At 35.7% G+C, this 16,522-nt stretch overlaps 1 protein-coding gene across 3 annotated transcripts in view; it reads left to right on the top strand.

The window, feature by feature from the left end:
- The window catches only part of DLC1 (DLC1 Rho GTPase activating protein), a 256,678-nt gene that overhangs the window by 71,642 nt on the left and 168,514 nt on the right, over positions 1 to 16,522 (top strand). For all 3 annotated transcript variants that reach the window (XM_068680392.1, XM_068680391.1, XM_068680390.1), the window contains exon 3: positions 15,716 to 15,865. In XM_068680392.1, the coding sequence (XP_068536493.1) occupies positions 15,716 to 15,865 (150 nt within the window). The remainder of the gene's footprint in view (positions 1 to 15,715; positions 15,866 to 16,522) is intronic.

Below are 16,522 nucleotides of genomic sequence, written 5' to 3'. Positions count from 1 at the left end.
TTTATAGTGGTGTGTTCATCCAGTTAAAATCCACCAGAAGTATATTGCCGAGATCATAGCAAGGTGCTGATTGACAATACTGTTGTTTTTTTTCCAGTCTGGAGCAAGTTTGAATTTCTTATTCTTTCCTTCTCTTTCCTTATACACAGTGATAATGAGTTCTCCTTTCCTGTGTTCTTTTCTACATCTCATACTAGCTAAATTGTTGGTCAGAGTTTTTTACATTTTCATTCAGAAAGTCTTTTCAATGTCAATCTTATTGCAACTATAGAATGCTTCAAAACGTTATGTTTAGTTTAAAAGTTGTCTGTGTCATGTTCTGAGATTTTGTGATATCTATAGCCACAATTAATAGAATTCTCCAGTTAATGAAATTTTGTCTTCTAGATTTCTAGATTCAAGTGGGAAAAAAAAAAAAAAAAAAAAAAAAATTGAAAGCATACTACAATTAAATCATTAAAAAATATTTGCAATTTTTAAGAGTGAAATTATATTCACACCAATAATGCTTCTTTAAATGTGATCCAAATTTGTTAAACATTAGTTAAAGCATGTGATTTAATGCTAGCTCTATCGTTTTTGTCTGTTTTACCCTACCTCCTTTTTGAGAAAACTCTTCAACTTAAACTTCCAATTTCACAGAGCCACAGATGGAATAAATAATAAATTTGCATCCATTTTTTTCCTGTACATGTGTGTATATATACTATGTATGCAGGTATACATTCATATACATATATATTAATCTCCTGCATCACTGTAAATATGATTATTTACAATGTAGATACATTGAGTCTCAGGATTTAGTGCCGACTTCATCTACCACTCAAACTTCCAAGCTCTTGACTATAGGTTACTGGGCCCTTTGTGGATGCACACACTGACACAGGCTGACTGACTGAACTTGAATTAAGCAGCATGTCATTTCTGAGAGATAAGCTCGTCTCCCCTTCTGTTCCTGCAAGGCAGCAGCTGCAGAGGGAAGCTATCAGTCATCAGTTCCCCAAAACAGAGATGTGCAGGTGCATAATTGCGCTTCAGGCTAGGCTGGGTGGCAGGAGTTCACCTCTCAGCTGGCACCAGCACAGAGCACAATGTTTTTCCTTCCTCCTGATCTAGACCATCAGAGCTGAGCACTGATGCCATTACCTGCTAAACCCCGGATGGAATTCACAGAAACAAAAACGAAAATGCTGCAGATGCAGCCCAGCCTCAGCCGGACTCAAGGCCAGCTATTGCATTGCTAGTTACCTCTTCATTGGCTGTGGAGGTCCACATTTCATCTCAGGCTGTCATTTACTGTTTATTACTGTCTTGATCTTCAGTGTAAACACAGCATGTAGATAAATGTGTTGAGAATACAGGTATGACAATTGTGCAGTAATCTGTCATGTCAATATTTCTAATGATTTATTTTTTTTTTGGAACAGCTTATTTCTTACTGTACAAGAAAATCTAGAAGTAGATAAAAAAGCAGGGGAGAACGATAAAATCTGGACCTGGTTTTCCATCTAATACCTGGGCATGCAATTTGAGAATACAGTATTTTTGCTCTTGCTGATAGAGGAAGCAAAAATCCTCAGCCAGCGCTGGTGTAAGTCACACAATGCCCATCATGGCTGCGTTATGAAATGATGTGAAAGAAAACTATATAGCGATATCCTAGTAGAATACTATTGGAGCTCTTCAGTTGCAATAATTTTGGGGTGTTTTTAAAATGAATGTACAGTGCTATTTAGTTACTAATCTATTTCTCTTACTTCCTAAAGGAGATTAGTTATCATATAATAGCAATTACTTCATGGATGGGCTTGGTCTCAGGGTATGACTGGATGGTATGACAAGGATATGACAAGTACTGGAGGGTATGACAAGTATTTTGTGTAAGGCTGTATACAATACAGCAATACATATCCAACGACAGTACTAACACTAATTTGAAATACAGTAAAGTGATAAATCATTGAGCAAAATGCTTAGCTGCATTCAGTAATAGTAACTATACTTTCTGCCTAATCTTGCTTTACTAGTGATTTTAGTAGATCATAGTTAACTTAGTTTCCACCAAGTAATGGAGAAAATAAGGGGAACCTTAACAATTGGTTGGAAGGGACTTTGGGAGATCCTTTGTCTAGCCTTCTGCTCAAACAGGGCTAGTTGCGATGTTGCCAGGTTGCTCAAGACTTTGCCCACTTGGGTCTTGAAAACCTCTAAGGACATGCAGCCCCTCTGGATGACCTGCTCCACTGCTGGACTCTCCTAGGTAAAAGTTTTTCACTTATATACACTCTGAGCCTCTCTTGTTTCTCCATTTGTACCTTTGCACTTGTGTCATAGCCCCGTGCACATTTGGGAAAGTGATGGCTCCATCCTCATCAGTTCTGAGGGCTGCGGTGAGGCTTAGGCCTACGCCATCTTGTGGCCACAGAGGGCAGGGAGCAGAAGCACAGGAGAAAGCTGCTGCAATGTCTGGGGAGCAATTGCTGCATGCTAATCCCACAGCCTACAAAATTAGCCATTTTTCTGACATTCATCTCACCTGCCTCTTGTTAACCATGGTAACTGATGGCTGTGTGCTGCCAGTAGGTTTCACCTCACAAATGTTGGGAGGTGAAATGGCTTCCAATTGACTTTTAGCTGCTTCACAACAGAATGATGCCCTGAGAATACCGGGCCCTTCAGCATACTGGGCCTTTCTCTTGCTAGTGATTAACTTTTACTACGGGTGAAGCCTATGTAGAAGGTAAAGGGTTTTGCAAGTTGCTTATCAGCAGGAGAGTCTAGGAGAAGCCAAAGAGAGATGTGAGAGTGGCCATAGATGGGAAAAAAGCAGTTCCTGTCATTGCAGAGTAGTGGAGAAAGATTTGGCCTAAATGAGAGACTAGGGGTACTATCATACCATCTCCAAGGGGGAGGGAAAAAAAAAGTCTGTCACAAAGAGTGATAATTGGCAAAAATAAGAATTAATGAGTTCAAGCTAAAGAAAGGTTGTGATTTCACATTAGAACTTTTTTAACTTTTTTTTTTTTTTTTTTTTAGTGCTGAGGAGGGTAGCACTGGAATAAAACCTCCTTTGCTTGGGGCATTTGTGGTGGTTTGTAAGAGGAGCTGAAGGACCATCTGTCAAGTATGACAGAGCTGTCATTGAGAGGGAGACAGATGACATTGCATTTCAAGATCTCTTCGAGTTGTATTTTTAATAGATTTATGACTTTCTATTGTTAGCTCATTAATAGTGTATGTAAATGTGTGATGTTTGCTATTGTATAGTAATGCAGTTGGAATCCATTTTGTTGATGGTTTCAGATAAAAATGATCAGTAGACTTGGGAAGCTGAACTTGCTGTTGAAAAAGCAATGAATGCTTAAAGCTAAGTAAACAAAATATACTCATTTAAATGTTTATGGGAAATTGCTTTTTTTAGGAAATTGCTCCCATCATGGGGAGCATCTTTAGGAGTGGAGTTTGGATAGAAATGCTAAAGGAAAATGAGTATCTGAAGTGGATTACAGTGAAAAATCTAAGAAAAAAAAACTTTTCAAGTGGTAAATAAATTCAGAAAGGTAGCTACAGAAGAATGAGGCTTTCAAAGTAACTTTGTCTTCTGTTTGTGTGTTACATTGGCTGTGTCCTTTGATGTGAATGGATAGCCCACCCTAGGGGCTACTTTACAGGCCAGTGTATGTGTCTGAGTGAGCCCTCAATGCCATGCACTGTGCACAGATTAGTCCCATTAAGAAACATTTTATAGCTACAATAATTTCAGTGTGCGTAAACATATTTCAAAGGCATACATGAAATAGCTGAATATATTATAAAGGAAAGCTGAATAACTTGTCTGAACCACAGACTTTTACAAAATTCCAGTCAACCACTTACCACATGATCAGACACTTAGCTTTGAATTTCAGACAACAATATGCAGAAGACAGATGATATTAAGTGGTGTCTGAGGTAAACAAAGTTTTTTTGGTTCTTTTTACCCAATATGGGACATTATCAGCCCCTCAGAAGCAATATTGTAATTGCTGTAGAATTTCAAAGAAGCTGACTTGACTGCAGCATCTTGGCTATTTGATGCAGGAAATATCTTAGCTGTAAAATACAGAGCGGGCCATATAAAGGATGATCCAGCTTCCTTTGATTCTGTAATTTCTCAAAACATCTGATTGCTATTTATTACAATTTTCTAAGAATTCAGAGTTAACGAGAGAGCATGCGCTATAAAGGCTTTCAGAGCTATCTAGAATCTCCTCATGTGGCTGAAAAGAAAAAAATATTCCCTTGATTGACAGTTTCCACTCCCCACATATTTGTTCTCAGTCACAGTTTGGGGAGATTGATTTACGTATGACTTGGCTTTCATGTAGTTAACTTTACAGGGCTGAAATTAAAATCTGATTTTGGAATCCTTTTGTTGAAATGGCTTTGCTGAAGTGAGATCTGAATATTTAAGGTTGTTGAGTATTAACCCAAACCTGAACTCTAAATTTGTTTCAGTCTTATTCGGAAATAGAAATTTTATCATTCTTTGAGACAAAGATTTTTACCTCCAGCTGCTCAATCACCAAAAATGGTTCTTATAAATAAAAATGTGCTGCAGGTTGTGACACAAAACTACCCTTAGTTCAAATCTTACTGTGCAGAAGTAATTTAATAAGAAAGTAATTGTCAGTGGGACAATCTAATTTTCACATGGGAAAGAATGAGTTCTTTTCCAAGAAAACAAGGCACTTAGAATCCTTTCTCTGAATATAAAATATTAGCAATAGATTTTCTCATGCTATCATATTCTCCTACAGGCTTGTGACAAAAAAAAAAAAAAAAAAAAAAAAAGTATCTCTGGCATTTCATCAGCTATGTAGACTGGCAAAACTAAAGAAGGATGCATGTGTGAATTGAGGGGCAGGGTACAGAAACTGACTGCTCTTTTTTTTTTTTTTTTTTTTTTTTTTTGACAGTACTCTCTTTCAAACTCTCCCCAGCTATTCTAGAAATGTTGAGATTCCCCTAAGTTCTTTGTGGTAGTGTCCTGAAGAAAAACATTGGAGAAACCCTCAGACTCTTCAATGCCTGTAAAGTCAGAGTAACCTCTTCCTTAAAAATAAGGTTACACTTATGTGGTCACTTAGCACCAACATAAATCCAAGCTGTTGGAAGAAATTAAAATCAGTGCTGCTTTTTGTCCTGCCTTTTTGGCCTGCACTGATATTTGCATGGTTACAGAGATCCTTCCATGCTGGGGAACTGATCTTGCTCGGCACTGCCCCTTTCTCAGGGACTGTGTTCAGCTGGATCCCTGCTGGCTCTCTACTGGAGACTCATGCTGGCAAAAGGGAGGTGAGGGGTGGCCAGGGAGAGAAGACAAGGGAACTGTAACTAACAGTAAAACTGAATTTTGGAAAAATTGAAGCAATCATGGCCTATATCAGATCATGGTTCAGATACCCATTTTATACAACCAAGTTTGGGCAGAGCTATAAACAGTACAAAGTCACTAAACAAATTAGTCCTCATCACAGTGATATGTATGAATTTTGAAATACTACGTTGTTACTAATGTGATGTAAGGTAAAAGATAAGGCAAAAGTAAATTAAATTATTGATTACTGTAAGGTTTAACAATGGATTTCCTATATAATAGTAAACGTACATTAAAGTTTGTCTTCATACTGAAAAGAATCTTTGAAAGGAAGAAATGAGCAGTGTATGAAATCCATGGAGCAGTACAGCCATCTCATTGCTAGAGTCAAAATCAAGTGCACTTGTATAGTCTTAGGATCAGTCTAAATATAGTAAATATAGAGAACCTGAGCAGAACACATGGAGTAACTTAAAAGCACTGGTCTTGCAACAGCATGGGGAGGGAAAACTGAAAGGCAAGCAAGTAGATCTTTGAGTTTGGGGGCTTTTGAAGTGTTTGACCGCAACTCTTCCCATTTTTGAACATAGTCATTAATTGTATGAAGAGACAATTTTGGAGATGCATGTGCAATGTAAATACTCTCATTGTTACAATGGTATTATGGGACTTCACATTGGTTAAGCCCTGCAGTAAAAAGGTCATTTAGTTTTATAAATGTTATCTCAATAGACTGATAACCAAATCAATTGTGTCATGCAAGTCACAGGCAACCATAGGTAGCATTCTGAGAATCTATTCCACTGTTTTTATTGCAGAGAACAAATTGCCTCAGAAAGAAACAGTTCTGTTTTGAAGTTCAATGTATCTAAGTGAGTTCAGTCTTACTAGAAAAGAGTTTAAATTCTCAGCTTCCCCCCTCTGTCACAAAATGCTTGCATTAGAAAAATATGACTGATACAGCTTCTGGAACTTTGTTCCCTTGTCCCTATATCTGCCGTAGCAGTAAGTGTAAGAAAATCTTTAAACAATTCTTTCAGGTCACTTGTATGACTTTCAAAATCTTCAGTCAGTGCATTTTTTCTGATGAAATGAACCAGAAGTAACACCAAAATATTTCAAAAGATTTCCAAACAGTACCCTTTGCTTGTAAGGGTGGTCTGTGCAAAAATATAATAACAGTGTAGGGAAAGTTTTGTTTATTACAAAGCTTCTGTGATGTTTGCCCTTCTACATTTGCACAAAATAACTCCACTCTGGCATTTTGTTGTTGTTTTCTTTAATTTCTGTTGATCTTCAGAGCTCCACTTTAGTGCTACTGAATAACACAACTAAGAAGAGGTGCAGAGTAGTACAACGAACTTATAAATACTTTTGGCTATCTTGGTGACCAGGCAAAAAGACTTTAAGTAGGTCTTGTCACAGCACATGTAGAACATCCCATATCACATCACCCCTTTCAACCTGTAACCTTAAACTTCTTGTTTTAATAGGGTTAGCATTTTAACCATCTAAGGCACTTTTATTTCTCACCTGGAAGAAGTTAAGAGTGGTTTATGGAGTTTGATTCTTTTGTGATGTGATATTTTCCTCACTGTATAAATTAAGTCCATCCTGTAGCAGAGCGGATTAACTGGTGACTCATTTAAAATAGGAATCATGCACTTGGTTTCACACTTATTGTGCCTTGATCCTGCTGTCTTTTCAGACACAGGGTTGCTTGGACTCCCTGAGAGCCACTGTGGTCAATACATACCTGTTGATATTGTATGACTTTCTGTACAAGACTCTAGCTCTTCTGTCAAAAGTGATTCCTCAAACTCAGTCTTTCCATACCCTCAGCTTTGAGGTTCATTTTTTTCTTTGTTCTTTCTTTACAAAAGGTCTCCATGATCTCTCCCAGAATACTAAGCATGGTATTCTTTGCTGGATGTACCTTATCTTAGTTTTCCTTGATTCCCTTTCTCTCTTAATGGCCTTCTCCAGATACAAGAGGGATCACAAACAGTTTGTATTTGGTGGACAGACCTAGTGAATTTCCCACGTAAATTGCTAACTTGAGCAAGATTACAGAAAAGAGAATGATAAATGCAGATTCTTCTGTCTCTGTCTAGGTATCTAAATAAATGACTGGATTCTCAGAAGCCTAAGCACTGGACTGATTTCAGTGAGCTGCAGGTTATTGCAAAATGTTCCTACATTTTGTCATTCAAGATATACAAATTCTCAGGCAAATCTTGGTAATGAGCTAGCGTAATCTAGTTTTTTTAATAGTCTCTCCAGGTAAATATTTGTAATATTTGTTTCTATATTTAGAAAAGAATGCCAAATTTAAACCTATCATCAATGTACAAAGTCTCTTTGCTTTGCAAATCAGTGTATGCATGTGTGTGTGTTTATGTGACTGTGTATACAAAGAAATATAAATAGACCCACTAGAAGAGCAATATAAAACTAAAATAAAAGGCAGAAACAGTTAAATATTTATATTTTTAACCCCCAAAATTACAAAAATTGTGAATGATGACTTGAAATTCTTCAAGCTAAGCCCTCATGTGGCAAAACTTACAAGATTAAGTAACTAGATAAACCTGCTCCCTTCATCTGATAATTTGTTATAGTTCTTGTATAACAGTACATTTTTCCATAGTGCCTTCTAGTTTTGCATAAGCATTTTTCTTGAAAGAAATGCAAATATAGTGAATATTCTGCAGGCTCTTAAGTTACCAGAACTTCATACACTGAGTAGAAACTCATCTCCCTCCACACACACACACACACAAAAGGAAGGGGGGGAGGGAGATCAATTAAGATATTAATAGCAAGTGGGTTGTGTTGTATTTGTTTGTTCTATATAATAGTTTTTGTTTGTTTGTTTGTTTGTTTCATTTACTAAAATTGCATTCATATTAATGAACAGATAACTTATCTAAAAAAATGAGTTGATGGTGCAACCCATATTCTTGGAACTCTTAGCATGGTTAGCATGATAACCATCTAAGGCGCTTCTATTTCTCACCTGGAAAAACTCAGAATGTAATGTGATTTTATGTTTTTTAATACTTATTTCTGTCGTAAGCCTGATCCAAAGCCCATTTCAATTAGTGGAAAGAATGCCATTAATTTCAGGAGACTGCTCAGTACTGTAATTGCAGTATCTTCAGGTATTGTGGTATAGTGTCACTAACAAACTTCATATAAGTATTACCTGGCTTCTAATATTTTCATTGTTAAATTGAAGAACAAACTAGGTGTTATATTCATACCTCTTCCCCGTATTCTTTGAACTGTCTTCAGTGCAGTGTAAAACTGAAAATACTGGGTTCACTTTCTGTTCATAAATAATTTCTTATGTTGAGGTTTAGGCACCATCTATGCCTAAAAGATGTTCCATCAAAGCTAAAATAGTATCAACCTAAACAGTGTCAATGTATTCTTTATGAATAGAAAGTTTTATTGCACATAGTAGTCAAGACCTGTTTTGGCTGAGTCTGTATTTTGCTTCTAATAAACACCTGTATTAAATTTTACAGTCAGTTTAGGTATATTTACTTGAATTCACTTCATCATTATGAGGAACAAATTAAAAAATCTACTTAATATCAAGAGATGTCAGAATTTGCTATTTTCCTTCAGAAGTGATTGACATTTCTTGAATACCAGTGGGCCTTTTTTTTTTCTTTATTTTTAAATTGTGTTTACACCCACAGTATTAAGCAGGGTGTTCAATTTGTCCACCCCCTACTCCCCCTCCCCACCCCCCACACACACATTTTTCTTGAAATATGTAGAATTGCTATTTAATCTTAATACATTGTTTGTGAGAAAAAGAACAAACTGTAGAAATGGGTGTAAGTCCTCAGTAAATCTTTGTATTTCAAATGGTAAAATTCTGGTATAACATTTTAAAAATGTTATAAAACAATACAAATTATCATAATAGATAAACTTGAAGAGATTCACAATGATTTGTGATTAATTTACTTAAATTTTCTCACATGCTGTTCCTTGTAGCTGATATAATTTAGAGTTTGGACCACGCACAGTCTCGTAGATCTGATTCCTAATTCATTTGATTTCACTAGATATGAGGACCCATGTGAATGATCATTGGCATCAATTCTTGATTTACCTGAACGACTTAGTTTGATAAATCAAAGAAAAATAAGTGTAAATAAAATCACAAAGACCAGAACAAGTGTCCTGAAGGACAAACCCTTCCTCTGATTTAACTGCAAAAACAAGCCAGTTCTCCTATCAACCTACAAAATAGGTGTGTAACATATGAATGCACAAACATATTTGTTTGTTTGTAAAACATACTTGAACAACAGATATATATTCAAGCAAAATTTCATAATGTCAGTGACTCTGGTTTAATTTCTGACAATTAAAATGAAGTCAATATTTTGTCTTGTGGTAGGACCCTGCTCGATTTACAGCATAATATGAAAGCAGTAAGATGTTCACTGAAGTATTTTGTTGTTGACTTTGCATGGAATAACCAAAACAGAGGTGTTTTGCAATATCAAGAATGCAGCATCTGTCATATATCACTCGCGAGGTTCTATATAGTCACAGTATTTTTCCAGTCTGATAATAAGTGCTCAGATTACTGTCATAATATTCTCCACAAAGCACAAGTCTTTCCCCTTGTAGCAAGCAGAAGTGGGGTGCAGTAAAGGTAAAAATTTGTCTTTTGCCTAGTTTGTCAGTCATAGTCAAGGTGACTCTTAGAATACGTGTAGTGCCAATATACAAAATACAAAGAAGGAAATCAGAAAGTAACCGAATATTGTTTATACTGGAAAGAGCATGATTAGTGATTTTATGTTTTCACAATATTCTTTTTACCCTTTGAAGACAGATAATGCTTATGTTGTACTCTGTACCCTTATGTGATTTGATTTTGGCAAATTTTCATAGTCGTAACACTGACATGATACTAAATCAGGAATGACTACTGGGAGTTCAGTGTCATCAGACCAGCTACCGTAAACAAGTGTAACTGCAAAGAAAGAGCACTGGATTTCATCCTCTATTTTTTGTTTGTTTGTTTTGTAAACACTATTTTTAAAATCTTATACTTCAGATTATTTGTTAGTTAATCTTAAAACTGGTTGTTAATTTGGGGTTTGATTTATCTTCTGTTGATTACCTGAATTAGCTCCACCAATTATTCTTTCCATTACTATTGCAGGAGAATACATGTAATGTTAACGCAGTAATGACAGCCTGTGTAGTCTATGTTTTCCATTCCAGTAACTACCCATGGTAATATGACGTTAGCTAGAGACTGACCCTGCTTGACTTAGTTGTACAATGCGGAGCTGTTGTATTTCAAGAGCAACCGCTTCATGCATAACTACTGCTTGCAGTCCCTGATGGGTTTACACAGTCAAGTAATAATAATTCCTCAGATTATTCTGTCACAAGATTTTTGAGTGACTTTCCATTTCATCAATAGTGAATTGCTGAATTTCACTGTTAAAATAACACCCCTGCAAGACGGTTTATTTGGCCAACATGAAACATGGAGAACTACATTCAAATCTGTCCCAACCAATATAGAGTACAGTCTACAGGCTGTGTGTGTGTTTAGGCAAAACATCTGTAGAAAGGAAGTTACTAGGTGTTTGTGAGATTAAATTAGTTTAGAACATGAAAGATGGCAAGTTTATGCAGTGGAAATCAGGTGAAATTCAGGAGACCTTATCTGTGAAGAGCACACAGGTTTGAAAGATCTTGGGAAAGGTTGGGGAAGTGGAGAAGCTTCACCTCACTTCTAGTCCTGTAATCTTTGAGTTCCTGGGATTTTCCAGCTTGGGTAAATTCGGATTTTATGTTCTATATAATTTTTCAGTGCTTTTTCCTTTCTTCTTAGAGAGTACAGCACTATTGCTGAAGGAAGGAGCCATTTATTTTTGTCTGGAACTGTAAACAACATGCATTTTATTAAAAAGATGTGTCTTTCAGAGGTAGACTTTTGGATGCTATTGTATTTATTAACTTTCTTTTCCAGAAGGATATTGTTGTGAAAGTCACAATTTCTACATTATACAGAAATCAAGTGCCTCTGAAGTCTTCACTTCTGCAAACATAACTCATTTATAAGTTTAATGGGAATTAAAAGGTGCATGTTATGGAGGGAACTGTAAACCAGTGCTACAGAATACATTATGTTTGGAAATATTTAGTCAGCTATTTAAATTTCTTATGAGAAGAATCAGAAAAAAGTTACTTTCCCAAAAATGTGTGTGAATGTGTGTTGACATCTGCATGCATGAGCACACCTGTGCATGTGTACATCAGTGTATGTTTATGTTATTTGTTCCTTTTTCAGTCTATTCTAAATATTTATTCAAGATATGATTTACAATAGTAACCTTACTGTGATCTTTGCTGGTGTCTTGGACTTGTGTCTTGTGTCAAAAAGGGATGGATTGCTTTAGTTTTCTCATTGTGTTTTAATATTTTCCACTCAGAACACTCCCCTAATATAATGAAGAATAGGACTCCAACATGGAACTGTAAAGTATGAGTGTGAAATTTAGAGAAAGATAACATTTTTAGGTAGCTTTCAAAGCCTATGACCTGAACACTGCAGTGTAGAAGGACTAAAATTACACCTTGGCTGTCTCTTTTGTTTCTGAGTAGGTTACAATCATCATATTGTACTGATAACATGCATATAAAAGTTGCAATCTTAAATTAAAAAAAAAAAAAGATATTTTTTAGTTTTAGAAATACTCTATGTCAGTTGCTGTCTATCCATGAAACATTCAAAATCAAAAACATTTTGCACAAAGAACTTTATATGCAGAGATTGCCAGGTGTTAGTGCAGAGTGTCATTGCTGTAGTGACACCTATTAAACAACCTCAGTTTGCAAATTTAAGCACAAAGGAGCTTGGTAGCAAAAAGACAAACCTTTGAAGACATAGGAGTACTTAGGGGGAGAAAATAGTGTTATTCTTTTCAAAGACAATGTAAACTTCAAAACGGCAAAAGCATCTAAAAAGAGGCTGAATCTCATCCGCAGCCACATTTCCCAAAATATTTTCATTGCATTAGCATTGTATGCTGATGCTAGTAACAGGGCTTGTGAAATGTTTTCCTTGTAAAAATGTTTGGATTTCTTTTAATATGAACTTAACTCTGGGGATGAAATACTTAATTTAGGAGTAATTCTAGCTTCTTTCTTTCTGGGAATGACTACAATATGTTCTAAATATATGAATACATTCAAATTCAACTAACTCCTTTTTCACAGCAGGGAGGATACAAATTGAAAGAGCTATTGCTTTTTCCAGTTTGTGACCTAAAGAGATTCCTCATTTTGTGCAGATGTTGAAAATAAAATCTCCAGACAAGTTTCAAGTTTAACCTACCCTGTACGTTCATCACACATTCTTGAACTGCCCAGTACAAATGCCTGAAGGCAGAAATTAAGGTTGTAAGGGTCATTTTCAAATGAGCACCTTCTAATACTTAAGTTCTGATTTCATAATGCTAAAGGTAGAATTTCTGTTTAATTCTATAAATGTCATTTATATGATTGTATACTCATTTGGAAAGTAACGCAGAGCAGGAATATGTGAGAGACTGGATGCAAAGGAAATACTATGTTTTCAAATGAAAACAAATGAATTGCTAATGTCTTGCTGGCTTTAGGTCATATCACACTTTGGTAATAAAATCTCAGAATATACACACAAGGGAGATACAGAAAAGACAAATAGGCTATAAAGCTCTTGGAAATTTATTAAATAATATCAAGGCTAAAAACGTCTAAACATAAATTAATCTCCTAATATTTATTTAGTCTGTTGTATTGAGTCTCCAACTCAAGATTATCCTACTTTTATTTGTGTATGTTATTTTTGGTATAATTTTTTAGGCTTATATGTACACAATTTAATAGCAACATGGCCAAACAGAAGGAGATAATTGTGATATTCAGTAAAATGTGAAAACAGAGGCTATAGTTAAAATGTTAAAACTTCTCATGACAAGGTTGATATTAACAGCAGTCAAAACCACAAACCATTGCTAGGACTACTGAGCAGAATAGCTGAATGCCATACTGATAATATTATTGTTTCCAAAAAAGGTGCTTGCTTGCAAAGCCAGCCGGTTGTGTCAAGCCTGAATATCACTTTGAGCAATATTTTGCCACCCCTTCATTTCAGCAGATTCTTTTCTAGCATTCTCAATCTGCTACATGCAGAGCAAGCTTATAGTTTGTTTGGCAGGAAGAGTCGAACAATTTGCTTGGAGAAAACTTTTTGCGCTTTTTCATTTTATTTTTCTTTGTGTAAAATACCTACTATCTCTGCAATCTGGAAAAACAAAACAAAGCATCCATTCACCACCACTCACTTTGAATCACCATCCCTGGGAGTGTTCAAGGAAAGTTTGGACGTGATGCTTAGGGACGTGGTTTAGTGAGTGACATGGGTGCTAGGGTGATAGTTGGACCAGATGATCTTGGAGGTCTTTTCCAGCCTTAATGATTCTACGTTGGGGGCCATGTGGAAGGCTAGTTTTATTAGCAGCAACTGATTCTCTCTAGATTGTGACTTTGTTGTGCACGCTTTACAACAAAGGCAAACTGGCTACCATATCACCCAGCATGGGGAATATAAATCCACAGCACAAAGAGGGTCCCCTCTGTTTCGTTAGCAGGCTCTGCTGTGCGTTCTGCACCTGTGTGGATTAGATGAAGTAACTGTTCTGACTGTTATAAACTTTGAACATCAATTTAAGATCAGTTAAAATGATGATGCATGGGGTTTCAATGAATCATTTGGGACATAGTGTTTTCATTTTGAAAGAAAGTGAAATTTAAACCGAGTCACTGATTGCTACGTCATTTTGATGTAATGTTCTCACAGGATCATTCTAAACTCAGTTTGGGTTCATCAGGATATCCTGCAAACACATAAGCTTTTTCAGCAACCCAGTCCAAAATATCATGTTCTAATGAAAAATGAAATGCAGTCTTCTAGGGTTTGGCCTTTGCTATGAACGTTACACATAACTCTGCTATGGACTGAGAGATTTGTATTTCTGCTTTTCTAAGATTTGGTTAAGTAACATTTGGTCAACTTTTGGTCTTCACATATAGTCCATGTTTTATAAAACTGTTTTATCCATACTGTTCATGTAATTCTAACTGGAGACATTTAATTCATGTTTAGCAAAGTCTTTGAAGCAGTCTATAAAAAACTGCTATCAGTTTTATTACTGCTAACTAAATGGAGAAATCTCTGTATATGGGGAAAATAGTTTAGTAACTATCAGAACTGGCTAATTTAGGCATTTATATTCCCTACTTCTGGGACACAATGAAGCAATTATAACATCTTTGTTTCCTTTTCTTAGGAAGGATTTGTAAAAATATTATTTCAAGTGAGTTAATAGAACTTCCCATTTTCTAATTTCCTACTGTGGAAATCAATACAGGAACCAGTGGAGGTTTTCATATTCCTGAATTTTGAGGCAGGCTAGCTGGCTAACTTTTGTGATAACACTCTATGTAAAAGAAAAAGACAGGGAGGAACTCCTTGAGAACATTATTTACTCCATCTAATTGAAGACCTTGCTTTGAGTTGCCCTTTTGAAGATCATTTTTGTCTCCATTTGCTACATATGGAGCACAGGAAAATAAACTACGTAAACTGGACATTCAAAGATGTCATTTTAATATCCCTTATCCCTCTCCCCAGTAAAAGTATCTACTAGGCGGTGTTTTCTATAGAGATAATGTATCTTGTGTGTATCAAGAATTTCCAACCCAAAAAAAAAAAAAAATTCGAGTTCAGCAAAAAGCTACAAAGCATAGTTATGCTGATGTGCTCCAGAAGGGTAGCTGCAGTTATCCACTGCCAGACAATGATTTCTTTGAACTTCCTTCTCTCCCATTTCAATCATATATTAACCATTATAATTTGAATTTGTACAAACAATTTGATTAACTTGGGGTGAAATTTTGGAGGAAAGTTTAGAATCTGTAACTCCTTATAGAGTATGTGTACTAAGGAAATGGCAATGATGTCTTTGTATCAAACAAGGAAGCGATTTTTTATATTTAATTTCTGTTATGTATATTAAATGTTAATACAAAATTATTTCCAGCAGTAAATCAATTCTTAGTGAATTGATGATACAATTTTCCCTGTGATGATACTCTTTTCCCTGGCTAAAAAATAGAGAGTTTTCTTATTACTATTTAAAGTATTTTCATGCCAAATTAAGAAACAGGTTTATTTATTCTTTTCAAGTAATAGGCATTTTATTCTTTTCAAGTAATATCAGTTGAGATTTAGCAATTGTATGTTTTGTTCCTTAGGAAATAACAGAAGAGCGGGATCGACCACGACTGGATTCAATGGTGCTGTTAATTATGAAACTGGACCAGCTGGATCAGGATATTGAAAATGCTCTCAGTGCAGGCTCTTCTCCATCCAGCACCCCAACATACAAACGGAGGCATATACCTGTAAGCTTAATCTTTCTTATTGTTCTAAGTAAAATCTCTTTTTACTTCACTTTCTTTTTTTTATTTCTTTATTATTTCACTCCTCACATTTATCAGCCCCTTGGTTTCAGAACTAAAGCTCTGTTTGTAAAGAATTTGTCTCATGATTTTGTTTGTACATGTTTTGAAGGCAGTGGTAGTGGCATCCATTATTTCCTTTTTGTCATCCTTTTGTAAATGAGCACTTCAGAGGTTCCCCAGATGAAAGAAAAGGAGGTCATCAAGATCCATAAAATATCTAGCTCTTTTACTTCACTTACTGTAAACACAGAGTCATCACTGAGTCAGGATCACACCAGTCTCAGAGCATATGTATACATGTAATTTGACATTAAATTAGATCTGAAAGAAAACATGAGCTACAGGTCTTGCTTTTTTGCCAGTGAGAAGGTCCAGGAAATTTTTGGCAGAGACACACTTATGAAATCCTCTGTCATTTCAAAAAAGATTCTGGTCATGCACTTTAATTAGTTTAATTTGTTTAATTATTTGATTTATTTAAATGAGAGAATTCCTTGCTGTGAGTACTCAAAAGGGAGATTACACAGGTCACAAATGTGATTGATGTATTCTTTTTTTCTGAAAAATGTTTACATGTGTAACTGTGAAGAACATGAA

Source organism: Anas acuta, chromosome 4 (genome assembly GCF_963932015.1).
Source record: "Anas acuta chromosome 4, bAnaAcu1.1, whole genome shotgun sequence".
In the NCBI taxonomy this organism is placed as follows: Eukaryota; Metazoa; Chordata; class Aves; order Anseriformes; family Anatidae; genus Anas; species Anas acuta.
Note: the sequence above shows the minus strand (reverse complement) of the source record. Positions and strands in the feature narration are given on the sequence as shown.